Below are 21,127 nucleotides of genomic sequence, written 5' to 3'. Positions count from 1 at the left end.
AGAATCGAATCTGGGACCTTTCAATCTGCAGGCCGATGCTCTATCCACTGAGCCAAACCGGTTAGGGCGTAAAACGTTCTTTTTTGTACTCGTTCAATAGAAACTTATCTGGCCACTGGGTAAGGCTAGCAATAAAACTACTTACTGGTCCGCAATGTGTTAAGAGACAGGTCAGTAGACCCAGACCCACAGTTAAGTATAAGGTAATGATGTAACACAAAGTTCTGGATGCCCAGAAGTATTATGCCAGGTCTGCTACTTCCTACTTATATGACTTGGGTCAAATGAGAGAGCCTCTTTGAATATAAAATGGCAATTATAGCCCGAACCAGTTTGGCTCAGTGGATAGAGCGTCAGCCTGCGGACTGAAGGGTCCCAGGTTCGATTCTGGTCAAGAGCATGTACCTTGGTTGCGGGCACATCCCCAGTAGGAGGTGTGCAGGAGGCAGCTGATCGATGTTTCTCTCCCATCGATATTTCTAACTCTCTATCCCTCTCCCTTCCTCTCTGTAAAAAAATCAATAAAATATATTAAAAAAATAAAAAAATAAAAATAAAATGGCAATTATAATAGCTGCCCTGCCTCCTGCACACTGCTTGGTCGGGGGCAGGTGGTTCAATCTCTAAAATTGTTAGTGCTCTTGTACGAGGAAGGTTTGCTCTTTCAAGCTGTAACCATCACACTGACACACATTACATCTCCCCGTCTCCTCTCACCACCAAAGTAGCTCATTCACCTCTTAACTGCGTTCGTGTGCTTTTCAGGAGGGCGGGTGAGAAAGGACAATGGAGTCTCACTGTGGAGGACCCCTTGGAGGAACGAGGCCTGGAAGGCCTGGATGCAGAGGGAAGTAGCCGTGTCCCCCATGTCCCTCCTGACCCCGGCCTCTGAGGATGGAAGGCAGGTGGCAGGGCTCCCCACACGGGCCTGATCCCTAGAGCCATTCAGGAAGCATTTAAAAACTAGATTCCTGGGCTCCACCCCCAGGAGATTCTGATTCACCTGGGGAGGGTGGGACCAGGCTGAGTCACGGAAGCTGATCCGTGCCACCCCCACCTGGCCCTGGCTCCTGGCCAGGCCTAGTGAGCAGGGAGGGTCTGGGTGTCTCAGGTGGCAGGAGCCTGGCCACGGGGAGAAACCTGAGTGGGCCCAGGTTATCTGATGGTGCACCTGCTCCGGCCCCGTGCTCACTTCTTGAATATCAAGATCAGGGGAAGGCTTGGGAAGAGGCTCCCCTGGGCAGCACGGTCACCCCACAAGTCTTCCCAGGGCCAGAGGAGGTGGAAGAAAAGGGTATTCCCCCTTTCTGCCCCCAGCCCCTCCGAACCAGACGTGTGGCAGGCTTCCCCAGTCCACCTGCACAGCCTCACTGATAACCCTGAAATGTATCTCTTTACACATCTGTCAACACGGTGGTGAGTCCCTCATGGGCGGGGACAGGTCTTGTTCCTCTCTGCGTGCCCAGCACAGTGCCTGGCACACCAGTAGTGCCTGCTGAATATTTCATGAATAAATGAGAAGTTGTAACACTTACCACAGGTTCACAGAAGGACTGATATTCACACCCACTAGGCACACGGGAAATGCACGTGCTCACCTCGGAGGGGTGGGAAACCCCACCCATCCTTAGTCACCCAGCTAGAGGCTGAGCTGAGCACACCCCGATTTGCGGTGGGACTGAATTCCTTCAGGCATCACAGTAACCCTTTGATATGAAGTTAGGAAGCCTGGGCACAGGAAAACGCCTTTCTCTTTCGCGCGCGCGCGCGCGCGCACACACACACACACACACACCCTGCATACAATCTCTAGGCTCAGAGTGTCAGCCCTCCAAAAGGGGGAAGCTCTTTTGATATGGATGGATGCCCGTCGATGAATGTAGATGGGATGAGAGTCAGAAACTAACATTTTGCAACCCTCAATCTAATCATGGCTGTGGGCAAGGATCCCTGACGGATGCTAAAGTCACTGGGTAAATAATTGCCGGGGAACAGGAACAGATCTCAGCCTAAACTAAGTCTCTAGCCCCCAAGTCAGAATTCCACGCTCCACAAAGGAGCCCAGACAAAGGAGAGGACCACAGTCAAGACAGGCTCCAGAGGGTCTTGTCAGGCTTCTTACATACAGCCAGGCGGCCATTTCTGCACATGAAAGGCCAGGGGAGGATCAGCAGGCTCTGGGTCTTTTCTGAATTCTTCTTCCCTCCCTCTTCCCTGCTTGCCCCCCCCTAACCCCCCCAACCCTTTTCTCACAGGGAAAGGCTGCACGGAGAGGGAACAGGGGAGGAAACTCAGGAAGGTCTCTGAGGCTCCTGACACCCCAAACATATCCTGGCTGCCAAAAGAGAAGGGGCAGGGCTTGCTCTGATCTTGCCCACTGTTGTCAGAGGCCAGCAGGCAGGCCCTGTGCTGGATACACACAGGGGTCGGCCAGCATCGCTCAGCCCCTTCTAGGTCCCGCCCTGCATTGTAGGGGCTGGAAGCCTGAGAGCTGGGTCCCTCGGAAGCTCTTGACAGCCAGGAGTTACTTTAGAGACCACCAGTGAGAGGCACTCGCAGATACCACGACTCCTGCCCTGGCAGCGGTGGGCACACTGGATGCCAGTTCCCAGGCCTCCGACAGGGGTCCTCCCATCCATCTCACTGTAGGTGGTCCCCTGGGGATGCCAGGGCTGGGCAATGATGAGAGCTGAGATGTCTGTAAGTGTCAGTCCAGCCCCAAGCCCACCCAGGACTCTGTCCTGGAATGCAGGGACATCCGTCACCCTCCTGGCACAGGAGAGGGGGTTTTCTGCTGCCAGGCCTCTTGGAGTCGAGGTAGAAGGGTCAACAGCAGCGAGTCCAGCACAGCCAGACCTTCCCAGGAACACCGAAGACCCCTAGAAAACCAAGAGGCCTGGCTGCGGCTGCCTCCTCTCACCGATTTCAATGCCCACCGTCTACCAGGGCCAATGGCACCCGCAGGCCCTTCCCCATCAGCGTTGCTCACTTTTCCCCGGTGTGTGGTCGGTAGTCAGGGCTCCCTGCGACTTCTAACCACCCTCCCACCGCCAGCACACCTGTGATCCAGCAGCAGCAAGCCCTGCTCCAGCAGCCTGTTCACCTCCTCGCTTGCTCCAAACACGTCCCGCAGGGTCAGCTGGGGCTCAAACTGCTGCCAGTGCTGGGGAGACCAGAAGGGTCAGAGGTGTGGGGCTCCTCTGGGCCATGTGTCTGGGGGCGTGGTGAGGGGTGAGGGGTGAGGGGTGAGGGGTAAGGGGTGAGGGAGGGTACAGTCCAGCACAGGGATCTCAGCCAACTGACGCTCATGCACACCAGGCCCAGGCCGGCAGGCCAGCAGGGATGTGGGCACCTTCACTCCTCCACGTTTAGGCCGAAAGCCAGGTCTCCCTAGATTCACCGTCCCCCCCCCCCCCGCCCCCCGCTCAGGATATGGCCAGGGCTTTATAGCCGACTTCATCCAGAGCAGCTTGAGTTGGACTGATGGTTTACTGCACTTCCTAGCTGAGCGTTCAGTGCTACTTAAAACATCTGAAGCCCTTAATCTAGTCTATTCCCCCACACAGCTGAGAAAACGGAGGTTCAGAGAGGTGAGAGGAGGTGTGCTCAAGGGTGCAGTAGAAGGAGCCTAGAGCTTGGGTCTCTGCAGCCCTTGTCCAGAGTCCTCACCATTGCACCACACTGCCCACCAGGCCTCAGCTGGACTAAACCCCAACTTCCAGCTGCCAGAGGGATGGGAGGTGTGTGTGTATGTGTGTGTGTGTGTGTGTGTGTGTGAGAAATGATTATGCACGGCTTAGGAGGAAGCCGTGTGCCGGAGCCCCTGGACCCCTTACCTGGTGAGTGATCCCTACGTCTGTGCGTAGCCCCATCGCCAAAACCTCCTCCAGCCTGAAAGGAAAACCATCAAGGGGTCTTGGAGGGGAGACTTGTGCTTCTCCCAGCCTTCAAGCCCTATGTTGGGGGGTGTGTATGGGGGGACTTAGGAGGACCATGCAGTAGGGGCCAAGGCAAGAAATGAGAAGGTGCACATGGAGGTGGTTCTGGGGCCGCAGGGGAACCCGGGGGAAGCGCCCTGTGCCCTCAGATGCTCACAGCTCCAGCTCGCCCAGGGAGACGCGCTTCCGGGTGCCGTGACCGAACAGCTTCACCTCCTTCATCCAGTTGTCAGGCTCCAGGGTCTGGATCCGAGCCTCCCGAGCCAGGCCCCCGGCTCCCTGGGGCACAAATCGCCCATGGGCCCCTGACAACATCAACAACCACACCCACTCTCATGCCAGCGAACACGGCGCACCTGCCAGATGTCGTCAGTGGTTCTCAAAGTGGGATCCCCGGACCCACAGCATCGAATATGCTAGGAACCTACATTTGTGGGCCTTACTCCCGCCCTGTGCAACCAGAAATTCTGGAGGTGGGGCCCAGCCACCTGGGTTTTAACCGGCCTTCCAGGTAACTCCGCGTGTGCTACAGGCTGAGAACCACGGTGCCGGGCATCATCAAGCACCTCAAAATACACACTCAGCGGCATCCCTTTTTGCCGCGCCGTACATATGAGAAAACAGAGGTCAATAAGCGGCCGAGATCACACAACCGTGACATTCCACGCCTGAGCCACCCCTCCTACGGTTCACGGGGACTCACCCGGCCCAACGCCAATGTACTGGCCGCACTGCCAGTAAGTCCAATTGTGGGTACTAAGCGCCCCCTGTGGAGAGGGAGGGAACAGTCAGGGCCGAGCCAAGCTGGCAGCCCTGTTGCAGCTCAGGCAAGGGGAACCCGGTGAAAGGGTGCCCCCACCTCAGACCTCGAGGACCCCGCTGAGACCCTTCTCCCCACAGGGCCACTTTCCTAGGGCACCCCTTAGCCTGCCCACTCCCCACCGTCAGCCATAAGCCCCAGGACTCACATGCCGAGCAAAGTTGGAGACCTCGTACTGGCGGAAGCCGGCCTCCCGAAGGAGCGCCCGTCCCTCCTGGTACATCTCGGCAGCGCGCTCGGGGTCCGGGGTGGGGAGGGCACCCCGCTGCACCCGGGTGAAGAGGGCCGTGCCCCGCTCCAGGGACAGCTGGTAGAGGGAGAGGTGGTCGTCACAGCGGCGCAGCAGTTCCTCCAGCTGCCGGAGCCAGGGTCCCACCTGCTGGGCCGGCAGCCCCAGCATCAGGTCCACGGACACGCGCCCGGGGAACAGGCGTCGGGCCTCTGCCAGTGTCCGCAGAGCGTCGCGGGCCGAGTGTGTCCGCCCCAGCAGCTGGAGCTCAGTGTCATCCAGGGACTGGGGAGAGAGGCTCTGTAAGCGCACAGGCCGGCTCAGGGCGAAACCCAACCACTGGACTGACCTTACTGGAGGCCAGGGGTGGGGAACCTTTTTGCTGCCAAGGGCCATTTGGATATTTATAACATCATTCACGGGTCATGCAAAAATGATCAACTTAAAAATTAGCCTGCTCTACTTGGTCAAATATGTAATTCACTCACCCCTAATGCCTGGGCAGGGCCAGACCAAATACCGAGGGCATACCATTCACTGAAGGGTCGCGCACTATGTGCCAAGCTTTTTTATGCAACGTCTAATTCATCCTTATAACCCTCCAACGTCCGCTCCGAATTTACAGATGAGAAAACACGTGTCCAGAGATGTTAAGTCACGTGCCCAAGGTCATACAGTGGCAAAGTCAGACCTGGAATTTGGGACTGCCTGGCCCCAAAGCCAAGAGTCTGTCTTAATTTTATTTGAACCTATAGGATATTTCAAACCTATAGAAACGTTAAAAAAAAAGTCAATGAACACCATCTAGATTCACCAACTCACATTTTGCCACATATGCTTTCTCTCTCTATAAATGCACACACATAGTATGATGATGTTGACCCATTGGAGAGTAATTTACAGACCAGCACTACGGAAATGTTCTCTACCTGCACTGTCCAATACAGTAGGCGTTCACACATATGACTATTTAAATTTCAAGATAATTAAATTTAAATAATCACATTCCAAATGTTTACTGGCATTTGGTCAGTGCGGCTATAGAACATGTTCGTGGTAGCCACCGGCCACACGCTAGTGAGCATTTGCAAATGGGTTATTTAAATGTAATCAACTTAAATATTGTACCCTTTCACCCCTAAATAGTTAAGTGTGTACTTCCTAACAACAAGGACATTCTCTTACATAACCACAAGCCAATTACAGAGTTCAGGAAATGTAACATTGACACAATGCCATTAGCTAATACACAGTCATATTCAAATCTGGCCAGCTGTCCCAATAATGCCTACTATAGTAATTTCCTCTTCCCACCCCACTCTAGGACCCAATCAAAGGTCACACATGGCACTCAGCTGTCATTGTCTCATTTGTTGCCTTTAGTCTAGATCAGTGATGGTGAACCTATGACACGCGTGTCAGAGGTGACACGCGAATTCATTTTTTTGGTTGATTTTTCTTTGTTAAATGGCATTTAAATATATAAAATAAATATCAAAAATATAAGTCTTTGTTTTACTATGGTTGCAAATATAAAAAAAATTTCTATATGCGACACGGCACCAGAGTTAAGTTAGGGTTTTTCAAAATGCTGACACGCCGAGCTCAAAAGGTTCGCCATCACTGGTCTAGATCCTTAGCCTTCCTATATCTTTCATGAAGAGTATGGGCCAGGTATTTTTCAAAATATTGCTTACTGAAGAAATTCTAGAGATCTGCTGTTCACCACTGTCCTAACAGTTAACAGATTTTTACTGTATACTGTATACTAAAAATGTGATGAGGTTAGATCAACCTCATGTTATCGGTTCTTACCACACATACAAAAAGCCTTTTTCCTTTTAATTTTCTTATTGACACATTGATTTGTTGTTCCACTTATTTATGCATTCACTGGTTGATCCTTGTATGTGCCCAGACTGGGGACTGAACCCACAACCTTGGCGTATCGGGACGGCACTCTAACCAACTGAGCTACCCAGCCATGGCAAAAAGTCTCTTAATTTAGGTTTCTTTACAATTAGAGTCCAGATAGGCATGCATCTGGGGCCACACTATCTCAGCAATGACGTGTCCCTTTCAGTATGTCCCATGAGAGCAAGGCTCTGACCCCAAACCCTATGGTAAGTGGTGCATGTATTAGAAATGGAGAAAGCAATACTGGATACAAAAACAGGACAGGCCAACCTGAGAGGATTCTATTTCTCCCTACTTCAACACCTTCAGTGGTTCCCTGTCAACTACTAGGCCAGGGGTGGGCACACTTTTTGACTCGAGGGCCACAACGGGTTCTTAAACTGGACCGGAGGGCCGGAACAAAAGCATGGATGGAGTGTTTGTGTGAACTAATATAAATTCAAAGTAAACATCATTACATAAAAGGGTACGGTCTTTTCTTTTTTTAGTTTTATTCATTTCAAACGGGCCTGATCCAGCCCGCGGGCCGTAGTTTGCCCACAGCTGTACTAGACAAACCCAAACTCACTGGTATAGTGCTGAAGGCTTCCTTGTCTCCAGCCTCTCGTCACAAGGAATGACTCGTAGCTCCCCCAAAACATGCAAGGCTCCTCTATATCCTGTGTCTTTCCCTCCCACAGCCTCTCCCCTGGTGAACTCCTCCTCCTCATTCAAACATCACCGGTCTGGGAGGGCTTCTATGATTTCATCAGACGGAGATGCCCTTCAGTCTGTACTCTGAAAGCCTTTTGTAGAGACCCCCCACCCCTTACCATGCTGCAACGAGCTGACCACCTGCTTGCCTCCTGCTGTGTCTCTGATCATGTAACAAATCTTTTCTGAGCATCTGCTATGTGCCAGGCACTATGGAGGGTGTTTGGAGCACGGTGGTCTGGCACAGAAGCCGACAATAGCATAGTTACAAAAGCGTCAGCACTCTTCAGTACCTACTAAGCCTTGGCACCCAGAAGGAGCTCAATAAATGTTTGTCCAAGTGTGAAGGGGCCTGGGGAGTGTCATGCTAAGTGAAATAAGTCAGTCAGAGAAAGACAAGTATCACATGATCTCACTCACATGTGGAATCTAAATAACAAAATAAACTGATGAACAGAGTGGATCCCGAGACATGGAAGCATGGATCAGAGTGCAGAATCTCGGAGGGAAGGCGGGGGAGGCTGGGTGGGTGGGAGGTAATCAACCAAGGACCTTGTGTGCATGTATACATAACCCATGGACACAGACAATGGGGTGCTGACGGCCTGGGGCTGGAGGGGGTCAATGGGGGAAAGAGGGAGACATATATAATACTTTCAACAATAAATAACTGTTTTTAAAAATAAATTAGTAAATGCTTGTCCAATAAACGAATGTGACCAGTGGAGAGACAGCACGGAAGGGCTGGGTGCCCTGGGATGGGGTGGACCGATTGGTTACCTGGAGGCCAATGGACAACCTGTTGACTCCTGCTGCCCCAAATGCTGCCAACCTAGAGGCTGGGGCAGAAGTGGGGTTCACCTCCAACGTGACTTCAGAGTCTGCGGGCAGGTGAGCTGTCTGGGCCACTGCCTCCAGGACAGCAGCCACAGTGTGGGGACTGGCCAGACTCGGGGTGCCTCCGCCAAAGAACACAGACTCCACCCTGGGTAAAGAAGATAAAGAACATGAGGCCTGGGGGAGCCCTCCAGCACCCGTCCTATCCACGCCCGCCAAGCCCCGCCTCCAGCCCCCCAGTACCCACCGCTGCACCCCGCTGAGCCGCAGCAGTGTCTGGGCCTCCGTCACCAGGCAGCTCCGCATGGCAGCCTCGTCCACGCCGCGGGGGATGTACTTATTGAAGTTGCAGTAACTGCAGCGCTTCTCGCAGTAGGGCCACTGGGGGCGAGGGGTGTTTGAGGGGGTGAGAGGGGCTCCGGGCTGCCCCGGCCCCTTCCAGGGTTCAGCTGCACACATTCCCAACCCCAGTCCAGGTCTGTGGACAGTGGCTACGCCATCTGAGCCCCGCAACTCCCGAAGACTGGGATCATGCCCACTTCAATAAGACAAAACTGGGGTTCAGAAGGGGAGCCACAAGGTCAAGGGTCACCGCGCTGGTGAGCACCAGAGACTTCAGGTCCCCGGGCACGGGCACGGACATTTCCCTGCCGGGGCAGGGTCCTAGCCAAGCCCTCGCCCGGGAGCGGGGAAGGTCGGCGGGTGGGCTCACGCGTGACAAGTCACCCTGTGGACTCCTGCCCTGCCTCCTCCTCCCCACTCACGTGGACGTAAAGAGCGGCGCGCTGGCTCCGGGTCACGGGACGCGGCGATCTTCCCGCGCCCTCCACGCGGCGGCGCCTCTGGGCCGCTCTGGCCGCGGCCGCCCAGGCACCGGCGCGGGCCCCGGGAAGCGTCATGGTGCGCACGGCGGCGGGGCGGGCGGCGGGGCGGGCGGCGCGCTGCACCCGGCCGGATCCGGGCCCGGGACGCGCCCAGGGCGCACAGCGCGCGCAGAGCCGAACCGGTGGGGCCGCCCCGGCGGAAGGAACAGGGGCTGCGCGACTGAGCGCCGCGTCCGACGCGCCCGGAGCGCCCGCGGCCTGGGGTCTCTGGCGCCACCTGCCGGGCACATATGCGCTCACCGCGGCCGCCTGGCCTTCCTTTCCCTGGCCGCCGGGAGGTTCCTGTCGGGGCGAGGACCCTGGCCCACCCAGGAATTCTTAGTCCATTCAGTGAATTCCTTAACATTTTATGTGCCTGGCACAGAGCTGGGCACTGGGGACATCGGATGCATCAGACCAAGTCACAGTACAGGAGAAGCAAGCCAACAAGAGACAAAAGGCAACAGATATTAATTCCGCATCTGCTGGGTACTAGGCCCGTCTGCTCTGTGCTGTGGGGCGATCTGTTACAAGGGCCGGGGAGTCGGTATGGGAGGAGAGGACACTTGGGCTGGACGTTGAAGGAGCAGAAAAATCCCAGGGGAAGCCGCTAGGCCAGGAGACTAGGCTGTCAGCTCCTAGGTCAGACCCCCCACCCCACCCACCACCTCCACCACCACCACACACCTGCTGGGAGGAGAGCCAAGGGTGGTGTCTGTGGAGAGACAGGGTTCAGGTGAAGGGCTGGGGAAGTAGGCACCTGAACTGTTCCATGAAGTGGGAAGATCATGGGCTTTGGAGTCGGACAAGTAGGTTCTACTTCCAGCTGTGTGGCCTTGGGCAAGACACCAGATGGCCCTGCGTTTCCGTTTCATCATTTGTGAAATGGGGCTAATGTCCACTTGGCAGGGTTGTTGGGAAGAGTGCAAGAAAGCACCTAGCATCGAGCCTGGCGCCCAGAGTGCCCGAGACGTACGTTCACGGTCTAAAAAGAGAAGGCCACTGCTGCTAGAGGGCCAGGATTGCAAGCAGGAAGTACAGTTTTTATTTCTTGGGTCAAGGTACAGCCTGCTTTATCTGGCTCTGCCCATCAAGCAAGCCCAGGTTCATTGATGAAAAAAAAACACGTATTTGTTTTGGGGGGAGGGAGATGTGGGATGATAGCTAAAGGGCACGGAGTTTCTTTTTCAGGAGATGAAAATGTTCAAATTGATTGTGATGGTGGTGGCATAGATCCGTGAATATACTAAAAACCAATGAATCGTACACTTTCAATGGGGGAATTGGATGGTATGTGAACGATATCTCAATGAAGCTGTTATTAAAAAAGAATACTTCTTGATGGTGATAATATGAAAAAGAAATGCGTATAGTCTTTAAAATCCTCACTGAATCCCTTTGGTATCTCAAGGGATCGAGTGAGGATTAAATTAAGTAGATAAATGCACACCCAAGTGCCTAGCACATCGTTGATAAGGAGTGGGTCTGAAAATGCTAGTTTCCCTTTAGATCCTTCCCTCCATCCCACAGTAGCTGCCAAGAGGCCACACCAGCAAGAGATCAGCCAAAGAAAACAGAGAAGCTCTTTATGTCAAATCACAAAGACAGACGAGGGGAACATGGGGGAAGGGCAGGGAGGGCCTAGCGGACCCCCCTCCCCTTTATTCACAGGTTTAGATGCCGTTCCATCTGCTCTCGAAGTTTGAATTTCTGGACCTGCAGCAAAGAGAAAGGAATAAAAGCCAGGCTTGCGGCTTCTGCCAGCTAGGGTGACCAGCCGTCTTGGTTTGCCAGGGACTGAGGAGTTTCTTAGGCGAAAGCCAGGAAACTTTGGGGCAAACCCAGGATGAGTTGACTAGTCGGTCATCCTACTGCCATACTCTTACCCATCCCTGGGGCAGAGTTAGGGCCACCTGGCCTTCTGTGCCGGGGCCCCAGGCTATCCTGCCCCTCCCTTGTCTTCTCCATCTTACACACCTTTCCTGAGATGGTGAGGGGGTAGGTGGTGACAAACACGATGTACCGGGGAATCTTGAAGTGGGCGATCTGCAGACCAGAGGGAGATAAAGCATGAGGCTGGGTGGGGATCATAGGGTTGGGAGAAGGGACAGTGGGTGGAGTGGTTGGCAGGGAGAAGGGGGTGGGGGGTGAAGAACAGAGTACCATAAGTTGGGGTGCGTTAAGGCTCCCACCTTCCCTTTGCAGAAAGCCTTGATCTCCTCTGGTGTGGACTTTTCCCCACTCTTCAGCAGGATGCAGGCGCAGACTTCCTCCCCCATCCGGTCATCCTTCACTCCCACCACCTTCCAGAGGGACAGACAGGTCTCAGACCTCACCATCCCTGCTGGGGTTTCCTGCTCCTGGGGCTCACCTGGACTGGGTGCCTCACCTGCACTTCCTGCACCTGCGGGTGTGTGTGAAGGAAGTCCTCAAGCTCCGTGGGGTAGATGTTCTCGCCGCCCCGGATGATCATGTCCTTGGAGCGGCCCACGATTTTGCAGAAGCCCTGCTCATCCATGGTGGCAATGTCTCTGCAAGGAAAGGCCGGAAAGGGCCTCTTGCCTCTGCCTCAACCGGCCGGCGCACTCACTCATTCATCTAGCGTTCATTAAGCATCTACTATGTGTCTTGCATTGCTTTAGACCAGCGGTTCTCAACCTGTGGGTCGCGACCCCTTTGGGGGTCGAACGACCCTTTCACAGGGGTCACCTAAGACCATCAGAAAACACAGATATAATTACATATTGTTTTTGTGATTCATCACTATGCTTTCATTATGTTCAATTTGTAACAATGAAAATACATCCTGCATATCAGATATTTACATGACGATTCATAATAGTAGCAACATTACAGTGATGAAGTAGCAACAAAAATAATTTTATGGTTGGGGGTCACCACAACATGAGGAACTGTATTAAAGGGTCGCGGCATTAGGAAGGTTGAGAACCACTGCTCTAGACTCTGGAGGCTACAGCATGAACAAGATATTCCCTGGAACTTACAGTCTAGTGGAGGGGGGAGGAAAAAAAACAAACCAATACCTATAACATGGCCTCTCTCTCAACAAATCTATGATTATGCATTTCATGGCTGACTTTTTTTAAAAATTTATTTATTTGAGGGAGAGAGAAGAAACATTGATTTGTTGTTCCACTTATTTATGCATTCATTGGTTGATTCTTTTTTAAAAATATATTTTTATAGATTTCAGAGAGGAAGGGAGAGGGAGGGAGAGATAGAAACATCCATGAAGAGAGTCATTGATCGGCTGGCTCCTACAACCCCCACTGGGGAGCGAGCCCACAATCCCGGTCATGTGCCCTGATCAGGAATCGAACTGTGACCTCCTGGTTCATAGGTCGAATGAGCCACACTGGCCGGGCCGTTGGTGGAGTCTTGTTTGTGCCTGACCGGGAATCGAACCTATATCCTTGGGTGTAACGGGACAATGCGCTAACCAACTGAGCTACCTGGCCAGGGCTTGACTTCTTTTCTATCATTCAGGTCTCAGCTCAAAGGTGTACACCTTGGGAGGCCTTCTCTGCCCACTCAAGCTCCCCTCTCTACTAGAGGCCCTTTCTTTCCTCTGATCTCATTTTCTTTTCTTCATTTTTATCAGTGTCTGAAACCCTCTTATTTGTATCCGTCTCCCTCCACCAGACATGTGAGCAGTAACAGTAAGATCGTTCTCATTTGCTTTCCACTGGTCCGCCAGTGTCTGGAACAGAGTGCTGGCACGTGACAGGTGAAGAAGAATTTGTTGAATTAACAAATGAGTGTCTACCCTTGGCTCTGATTTTGCAGACACCGGTGTCGCGCACTGTCCAGCGGTCCGAGGCACGGACTCTGATCGTCCCCACTTTACACATTGTGGAAACGAGGTCTGCGAAGGGGCCATACTGACACACATATTCTCCCTCTTCGAGTGTAATGCCCCCAGCTTCCCCTCAGCAGCCAAACCCTCTGCCCTGCTCCGCCCTCTCACCCTGTCCGATACCACTTGTCCTGTCCAATTACTTCCTCAGTCTTCTGGGGCTCCCCCCAGTAGCCCAGCATGACGCAGTAGCCTCGGATCCACAGCTCTCCGGGTGTGTTCAGCTCTGCCATGGTCCCCAGCTCCATGTTCACGATCTGGGCCTGGGACAGGGCAGGTTCAGGAGGGGGCCTCCACCCTCCCACTTCAGGATGGGGGAGGGGGGGCAGAGAGAGACTCGGGAATGGCTGGGAGCTTCGTCTTTCCTGCCCCCTAACAGTGAGGCCCCCCCCGGCTCTGCCCAGCCAGATCCAAGGAAGGGAGACAAGGCCAGAGTGGACCCATCACCAGTCAGACACCTGAGCCGGGCACACAAGCACAGGTGAGGCCCAGCCCAGGGGTCCTGAGGAAACGGAGTGGACAGGAGCTGTCACAGAGAAGGAGGCCTATGGCGGGCCAGGTGGGCCGAGGAGTTACAAGCTGTGCAGGAGGAACAGCAGTGTTCTCTGAGTTCCCATTTAGCAGCAAATAGAGAAGCCAAAGAGGGTGGTGTGGTCAGGCCATGTGAACAGGAGAGGCGGCAGAGAGGCAGCCTGAAAGCCTAGCAGAGAGATGGGCCGCAGCCAACGTGAAAGGAAAACGCAGCCTCTGTGTGCCTCAGTGTTCGCCTCTGTGAAATGGGGACAACGGCGCTGGCCCTGTCTACCTCACAGGTGGGCGTCCCACCAAGTGGCAGTGAGGTTGTCAGACGCATGGGAAGGGGCTGGGAGGGGGCTGACGTCACTGCACACTCACTCCAGGGAGGAGGGCAGGAAAGATTCCCACCAGGACGGCGGTTGGCTCCAGGGGAAGCAGCTGCCTGGGCACACTGGCAGTGCCCTCAGAGGCGCCAGGGCACAAGGGGGCAAGGGGAACCAGGTGTGGACTGGCATAAAGCACCAGCGATGGAGCAGGAGAGGAGGCACTGTTGGGAATTTGACAGTGAGAGACGATTGGGGTCAGCCTCGAGGCGCAAGGGACCCCCGAAGGGACAGGCTGCTTGGGAAAGGGGGCATTTCCGCCAAGCGAAAGGAGGAACTCTGCCGCAGTGAGGGTAGGGGGCCTGCGGGGGGAGAAGGCGCTGTGTAGGAAAAATCTCTGTGCTCTGGCTCCTCTTCGAGGCTGTCCTGGCTGCCCCGAAACAGACAGTGGGGCTTGGCAAAAACACACCTCAGACAGGAAGGGAGGCTGCGGAGAAGTTCAGCTGGCAGCTGCTCGTGGCCGAAGCTCAGCTCTTCCTCTCAGGCCTCAGCCCACAGAGAAAGCCCGGGGCCAGGCCTGGGGAAGACCCTGCTGGGGGCAGGGGGTGGGTCTCTACAGGGGGTGGGGACTGGGGCTCCCAGATGGGGGGTAGGGGGGCTCACCTCTGTGTGAGGCATGATTCTGCCCACACTTTGGGACTTCTGCTCCTCCGTGTCCTCGGGAAAGCTCATGAAGGTCACAGGGCTGTTCTCTGTGGTCCCATAGGCAACCTAGAGGGTCCAGAAGGGGTGTTGGAGGGCGGGAGGGGACTGCAGAGAGATGGGGTGAGCTGCCCCAGGGGACGGAAGGAATCAGGGGAACCTGGAGGGCAGCTGAGTGGTGGGGAAGGAGGCACAGTTGGTGGAGGTCAGGGGTCAGGAGGCGGAGCCGCTGGGACACTGAGCTGACTAACTCAACTACTGGCCCCAGATGGGAAACGGAGCAGGGGAGCTATTCTCTCCGGCCAGGGCTCTCTCCGTCTCTCTGTTTCCCTGGAGCAGCCGCACCCCCAGTCGACGGCTCCCAGCCTTCTCTCCCCTATCCCCAGGCTGCCTTAGCCCCACTTCCTGACTTCAGGCCACACATCCCCTCCCCATCCCTTCCAAGCCAAAGGTCCCATAAGCGTGATGAGAAAGCCAGCCTGCCCGGGTCAGCTGGGAGCCGCACATCCATAACCCCCAACCCACCCTGCCCCATCCACCCAAACCCGGGACAAGTGCCTGGCCTTGGGGTGAGTGCCCCTAAGCTCTGGAGAGTTTCCTGTGAATTTTATTTCCATCAAAATACAAATCCAGCCAAAGCAAGGGTTTTCAAAGCCAGTGGCCCCCCTCCCCTTCTAGTGGTTGGAACATCCTGAGCAACAGAAAACCAGAAGCCAGTCTCGGAGGAGCCTAAATACCATCAGGGAGTGTCCTGGGCCAAGTATGACCCTCACCTGGAGGCTACGGGGTGAGAGGGGCAGGTCCCCACCCCTGAGTGAGGAGAGGGCCAGCCACTCTGTATCCTATGTCCGTCCCAGTCCACAAAGACACGAGACCTTTGTCCTCCATGCCCCCCATCTCCCATTTCCTCTGTGTCGGCTGGCACAGCTCCGGCACAGCTGGGGTCTGGCAACACCTGGGGTCCAGTTCCTCCACCACCTCCCAACACAGACAACATTCCCTGCCAGGCAGCCCCTTTCCGCAGGAATCCGGACACACAGAGGCCTGGTCGGCTGGGGCAGGGCTGCCCACAGGACCTGGGCCCTTGTAGCCAGGACCGGGAGCCCCCTCACCCACCCGGCTCTCCTCGTCCTGGGGCCACTGCCCAGGTGCGGCCTCTGCCAAGTACATCTTGGCGCCACTCTGGCCACCACCCTGGAGATGGGAATGAGGGGATGGAATATTTTAAGGAGATGAAACGGGGTGGGGGTGGGACTGTGCCTGTTCAGTTGCCCTGACTCCCTGCCTGTGATCTTCATTCAGGTGTGGTATTTTTAAAAATTTTATTTTATAGATTTTTTACAGAGAGGAAGGGAGAGGGATAGAGAGTCAGAAACATATATCAGCTGCCTCCTGCACACTCCCTACTGGGGATGTGCCCGCAACCAAGGTACATGCCCTTGGCCGGAATCGAACCTGGGACCTTTCAGTCCGCAGGCCGACGCTCTAGCCACTGAGCCAAACCGGTTAGGGCTTCAGGTGTGTTTTTGAGTCCTGTTGGTCACCCCACCCCCCCATCCCCGCCACACACACACACACACACACACACACACACACACACTCTGTTCCGGTTAGTCTTCAGCCAAGGAAAAAGGGGAGAAAGGGGAGAGTGGATGCAGGGAAGACTCCAGCGCCGGGCTGGTAGAGTGGAGCCCGAGGCAAGTCCAAGGGCGGGGCGAGGAGCGCCCCTCTCCCGGGGGCTGCCTGCGAGTCTAGCCAGAAGGGGGAGCCCGACGCCAGGGCGGTTCGCAAGCCCAGCGGGCGCCGCACAAGAGCCCCATTAAAGCACCGGCGGGGCTGGCCGACCTCGGCGGCGGCGAGACTCGCGTCCGGCCGTCCGGCCCCGCTTCCTCCCTCTCTGGGTCCAGGGCACCCGGCCCAGTGTGTATGGGAGGGGGTGGGGGGGGAGGGGAGCAGGGAGGCTCGAACTTGAGCAAACAAAGACGTCCCCGGACGCCTCCATCCCTGCGGTGTCATCGCAGGGCTCTAAACAACCACCCCCACCCCACACCACCCCCCAAAAAAGCACGGGAAGGAGCGAGGGGGGCTGGACAGAAGCAGGATCCCGGAGCAGGGGAGGAGGTGGAGGGCCACAGTCCCTTGTCCTGCAAGGTCGCCAGCTGGGGGAGGGGCCGCCCCCTCCCAGTGGAGGGCGGGGGCGCATCACCGGGCGGGCGGGCGGGAGTTAAGCCCGGTGGCCTCGATGCTCCACGTAGGAGCTGGCTCCGGCTGTCAGCTGCGGTCAGGGCTACCGTATAAATAGGGCGGGAGACCCGGGCGCCCAGGACTTCCCGCTGCCCGGGCCCCGCCGTCGCCGTCGCTGTCGCCGCTGCCCCCAGCCCGGCCCCAGGCGCCCCGGCCATGGCCTGCCCGGTCCTCCTGCTCAGCCTCGGCCTCCTGGCCGGCCTGCTGCCGGCGCTGGCCGCCTGCCCCCAGAACTGCCACTGCCACGGCGACCTGCAGCACGTCATCTGCGACAAGGTGGGCCTGCAGAAGATCCCCAAGGTGTCCGAGAAGACCAAGCTGCTCAACCTCCAGCGCAACAACTTCCCCGTGCTGGCCGCCAACGCCTTCCGGGCCATGCCCAACCTGGTGTCGCTGCACCTGCAGCACTGCCAGATCCGCGAGGTGGCGGCCGGCGCCTTCCGGGGCCTCAAGCAGCTCATCTACCTGTACCTGTCCCACAACGACATCCGCGTGCTGCGCGCCGGCGCCTTCGACGACCTGAGCGAGCTCACCTACCTCTACCTGGACCACAACAAGGTGACGGAGCTGCCCCGAGGGCTGCTGTCCCCGCTGGTCAACCTCTTCATCCTGCAGCTCAACAACAACAAGATCCGCGAGCTGCGCGCCGGCGCCTTCCAGGGCGCCAAGGACCTGCGCTGGCTCTACCTGTCGGAGAACGCGCTCAGCTCCCTGCAGCCCGGCGCCCTGGACGACGTGGAGAACCTGGCCAAGTTCCACCTGGACCGGAACCAGCTGTCCAGCTACCCCGCGGCGGCCCTGAGCAAGCTGCGGGTGGTGGAGGAGCTGAAGCTGTCCCACAACCCCCTGAGGAGCATCCCCGAGGGCGCCTTCCAGTCGTTCGGCAGGTACCTGGAGAGCCTCTGGCTGGACAGCACCAACCTGGACAAGGTGAGCTCCTGGCTGCAGCGCCGGGCCCTGGCTCCTCCTTCTCTGCCTGGAGGCCCAGGGATCCAGGGCCTCGGCTGGGCACCATCCCTTCGGCCCTAAAGTTGCCTCTGTCCCTCTGGCTATCTCCAAGGTGAGGAGCTCTTGCCTCTCATCTCGCCACATCCCCACCCTGCCCAGCAGCCCCTGTCCCTCGTCTCAGCCACTGCCCTCCTAGCATTTCCACTTATAAACGGAGCCTGGCTTCCCTGGCCCCTCCAACGGCCCCTAGGAAGCAGGTCCAGGGCTCCCACACCCCCCACTGTGGGCAGCAGCCACCTCTTCCTGTTGGGCCTCCTGCCCCTCCTCTTCTGTTTTTCTGTCTCCAGTAAACCTACCACCCCATAAAGGAAGGTTTGTGTATTGAGGAGGCTTCCAGAGGAGCTGGGTGAATCAGGCCCACAAAGAGACCCTGTTCCTGCAGGGGGGTGTGCGTGCGCGCTGTGGTGGGATGGGGGGCTGGGGAGTGAGGGGGGAGCCAATACCCGAATAAGACCTCCTCCACGCACCCCAGGGGCTGTGGTGAATGCCCCCCCGCCCCCGTCCACACACATATTCCACTGCGTTCTCAGGTCCATTTCAACCGAATGGGGACCAGGGAGCAGAGGCTCCCCCCAGATTGCAGGCCTGGCACCCAAGAGCTCTGTGAAAGGGCAAAGGCAAGAACCACACACGGTTGTCAACCTTTGGCACAGGTCCCCCGATGTCTCCCTACGGGAAAGACTAGCTATGCCACCCTGTCCCCTGCCCACCCGTCACCAGACCCATCTCCTGGCTGCAACCTCACTGAATCCTTCCTCCCCTGTGATGCTCAGCACCTGGCCAGGTGGGGCTGCCTTGGGTCCGGGTGGAACCCCTTTTGGGGGCTGGAAAAACTGCTGTGGTGCGGGGGCTTCGGCCAGGAGTTTGGGCCGGCACCGGGGAAAGGTGGGGGAGACAGCCATCAGAACAGTCTGGTTACCAGAGAACTTCACACCCCTCCCTGGCCACAAGCATGGAGATAAGGACACAATCAAACCTGGAAGGCAGCCAACCTTTGTTTGCATGAATGGAGCCTGCCCTTCTTCAACCTGGCCCCTCCCCCACTGAAGTCAGAGTTCCCGGGAGGGGTGGGGGGGCAGTGCCAGAGCAGCTTTTCGGTGGGCAGCAGAGCAGGGGCAGCAGGGGCTGATCTGGGCCAGGGGCGGCCAGGCAGGATCTGTGACGCCCGGGCCAAGATGTGGGCACCAATAGAACATTTCCTCTGGAACTGTCCAACCTGGCCAAAGGCTCCACCAAGGAGGCTCCACAAATAGCTGCTGGCAGGCAGCGAGGGAGCAGTGAGGACAGAGTTGGGGGAAGTCCCAGCACCCTAGGGCGGCGGGGAGCCTGGGCCCACTGCCCATCCCACCAAACACTGACCAGCTTCACCATCTGCCAGCCTGGGCCGCTGGGGCCAAACTCTGGCTGCCTCCCCAGGGGCAGTGTTTGTGCAGGGAGTGTGGTGCCAGGGGCAGAGGAGCTGGGTGTGGTCCTACAGCTACTGTTTACTCCCTACTGTGACCCTGGGCAAGGGACCTCACTTTTTCCTCCTGCCTGCATATTGGAAATAGCAGGAGCTATCTCAAAAGGCGGCTGCTTGCGCTAAACCATCAGAGACAACGTGGTCACATGGTGACACTCCTCAAGGTGCTACCGCTTATGTCCAGGGAGGGACCCTGCCCCTCTGGGGCCCTAGAGCTGGGAGAGGCTGGACGCTGGGGCTGGGGTGCTCACTCGTGTCTGCCTTGCTCCACAGATTTCTGACGGTGCCTTCCTGGGGGTGACCACGCTGAAAAACGTGCATCTGGAGAACAACCGCCTGACCCAGCTGCCCTCCACCTTCCCCTTCGACCACCTGGAGACACTCACTCTCACCAACAACCCCTGGAAGTGTACCTGCCAGCTCCGGGGCCTCCGGAGGTGAGAGCATCCCCGTGCCACCCCCAGAGCCCTCCCTCGTGTGATGCAGTGGAGGCAGGCTGGCCCTGCACAAAGACATCCTGGGCAAATGGCCTAGATCTGCTACCCGAGAGCAGAGTTCCTATGTGTGTGAAATGAAGGGGACAGTTCCCAGATGCTCCTGGAGCCAAGTGAATCCTGGTTCCTTCCCCCAGCATTGCCACATCTCTTCCCCAACCCCGGCATTTCTCTGTCTCTCCAGGTGGCTGGAAGCCAAGCCTTCGCGCCCCGATGCCACTTGTGCCTCGCCTGCCAAGTTCAAGGGCCAGCACATCCGTGACACGGACGCCTTCCGCAGCTGCAAGTTCCCCACTAAGAGGTCCAAGAAAGCCGGCCGCCATTGAACAGGTGGGCCCAGGGCAGGCAGGTCGCAGTTGCCCTCTCTGGGGATACTGGCAAGCCAGGGGGCAGGGGAGGGGGGTGTCCCAGTGTACTCCCTCTCCACAGAGGGGCGTGCAGGCCCTCCAGTTTTGCAGGAAGAGGAGGGGAACTGGGCCTCCCTCCTAAAGGGATACCGCCCACAGCTCTCACCATTCTCTCCCAGCGTCATCTGGGCTCCTGGAGTCCTGACCCAATCCTTGCCTCACTGCAGGTCCTGATCCAGCCAGTCCTGGTGACTGGTCTCTGCCTTCTGCTGGAGAAACTACTGACCACCCCACCTTCTTCCACAACCTCTGCTGATGCACAGAGCTGTCCTCACCTAGACGCGTCCTGGCTGGGGGGCTCAGCACTCCAGCGTGAACCCAGCCCCACCATCTCTACCTGCCAGCGAGGGCTCCATCACACCTGGCCCCCCCGCCACGGCTCCTCTCAAAGAAGCTGTTGCCGAGACCCTCAAGACCTTCAGAACGAGAACTGGGCGGTCATCAGGATGGCCACCCTTCCATCTGGAAACAAACATCAGATCCTTGCCCCGCCCCTTGTGTCCAGAAAGGGTCTTAAGCCCATAGGCCAACTCCGCCAGCCCCTGCCTGCCAGGACGCTCTAGCAGGATACCGGTGCTTTGCCAAATCCCCCCCCCCCCCCCCCCACCCCCCCGCCCGCTGCACCTCTTCCCCAGGTTCCTATAAGTATAAATGTATGTATGTATGATAGCTACTCCCCGCTGTTCCCTGTCTCCATGACTCGCCAGCTGATGATGGGGTCAGACTGCATTTTCTCACATCTGCGTTCTGGAAGAGAGGTGGGCTGAGAGGGTCTACATTGGAGACCTGGCCTGACT

The 21,127-nt window shown here is 56.9% G+C and overlaps 3 protein-coding genes across 7 annotated transcripts in view; 1 reads left to right on the top strand and 2 right to left on the bottom strand.

Moving 5' to 3' along the window:
* Window positions 1-495: 495 nt before the first annotated feature.
* RSAD1 (radical S-adenosyl methionine domain containing 1) lies at window positions 496-9,571 on the bottom strand. Of its 4 annotated transcripts, none has more exons than XM_036341744.1 (9): window positions 9,199-9,571; window positions 8,682-8,815; window positions 8,378-8,582; window positions 4,907-5,272; window positions 4,642-4,705; window positions 4,096-4,243; window positions 3,837-3,891; window positions 3,060-3,163; window positions 496-2,879 (listed from the first exon to the last, which is right to left on the bottom strand). In XM_036341744.1, the coding sequence occupies exons 1-9, from the start codon at window positions 9,331-9,333 to the stop codon at window positions 2,762-2,764; spliced, it is 1,329 nt and encodes a 442-aa protein (XP_036197637.1). In that variant the 5' UTR covers window positions 9,334-9,571; the 3' UTR covers window positions 496-2,761. The 4 variants fall into 4 exon arrangements, with proteins under 4 accessions (XP_036197637.1, XP_036197636.1, XP_036197634.1 ...); XM_036341743.1 differs by having other exon boundaries at window positions 4,907-5,065; window positions 9,199-9,443; XM_036341741.1 differs by having other exon boundaries at window positions 8,682-8,972; window positions 9,199-9,310.
* Window positions 9,572-10,857: 1,286 nt separating this feature from the next.
* ACSF2 (acyl-CoA synthetase family member 2) overlaps window positions 10,858-21,127 on the bottom strand; it is a 28,239-nt gene continuing 17,969 nt past the window's right edge. For both annotated transcript variants that reach the window (XM_036341939.1, XM_036341938.1), the window contains 6 exons: window positions 14,677-14,784; window positions 13,286-13,437; window positions 11,687-11,828; window positions 11,490-11,600; window positions 11,275-11,343; window positions 10,858-11,013 (listed from right to left, as the gene is read on the bottom strand). In XM_036341939.1, coding sequence (XP_036197832.1) covers window positions 10,963-11,013; window positions 11,275-11,343; window positions 11,490-11,600; window positions 11,687-11,828; window positions 13,286-13,437; window positions 14,677-14,784 — 633 coding nt within the window. In that variant the 3' untranslated portion in view covers window positions 10,858-10,962. The remainder of the gene's footprint in view (window positions 11,014-11,274; window positions 11,344-11,489; window positions 11,601-11,686; window positions 11,829-13,285; window positions 13,438-14,676; window positions 14,785-21,127) is intronic.
* Window positions 16,780-20,923, top strand: CHAD (chondroadherin). Its single transcript, XM_036341940.1, has 4 exons — window positions 16,780-17,889; window positions 19,703-19,866; window positions 20,108-20,253; window positions 20,498-20,923. The coding sequence occupies exons 1-3, from the start codon at window positions 17,116-17,118 to the stop codon at window positions 20,247-20,249; spliced, it is 1,080 nt and encodes a 359-aa protein (XP_036197833.1). The 5' UTR covers window positions 16,780-17,115; the 3' UTR covers window positions 20,250-20,253; window positions 20,498-20,923.

Source organism: Myotis myotis, unplaced genomic scaffold (genome assembly GCF_014108235.1).
Source record: "Myotis myotis isolate mMyoMyo1 unplaced genomic scaffold, mMyoMyo1.p scaffold_m19_p_17, whole genome shotgun sequence".
Taxonomy (NCBI): domain Eukaryota; kingdom Metazoa; phylum Chordata; class Mammalia; order Chiroptera; family Vespertilionidae; genus Myotis; species Myotis myotis.
Note: the sequence above shows the minus strand (reverse complement) of the source record. Positions and strands in the feature narration are given on the sequence as shown.

Coding starts and splice junctions, on each gene's coding strand:
- RSAD1 (XM_036341744.1), bottom strand. CDS start 9,333: ATGACGCTTCCCGGGGCCCGCGCCGGTGCCTGGGCGGCCGCGGCCAGA. Junction 4,706..4,906: donor TCTCCAACTTTGCTCGGCAT/GTGAGTCCTGGG, acceptor CCCTCTCCACAG/GGGGCGCTTAGTACCCACAA. Junction 2,880..3,059: donor TTGCTGCTGCTGGATCACAG/GTGTGCTGGCGG, acceptor TTGGTTTTCTAG/GGGTCTTCGGTGTTCCTGGG.
- CHAD (XM_036341940.1), top strand. CDS start 17,116: ATGGCCTGCCCGGTCCTCCTGCTCAGCCTCGGCCTCCTGGCCGGCCTG. Junction 17,890..19,702: donor ACAGCACCAACCTGGACAAG/GTGAGCTCCTGG, acceptor CTTGCTCCACAG/ATTTCTGACGGTGCCTTCCT. Junction 19,867..20,107: donor CAGCTCCGGGGCCTCCGGAG/GTGAGAGCATCC, acceptor CTGTCTCTCCAG/GTGGCTGGAAGCCAAGCCTT.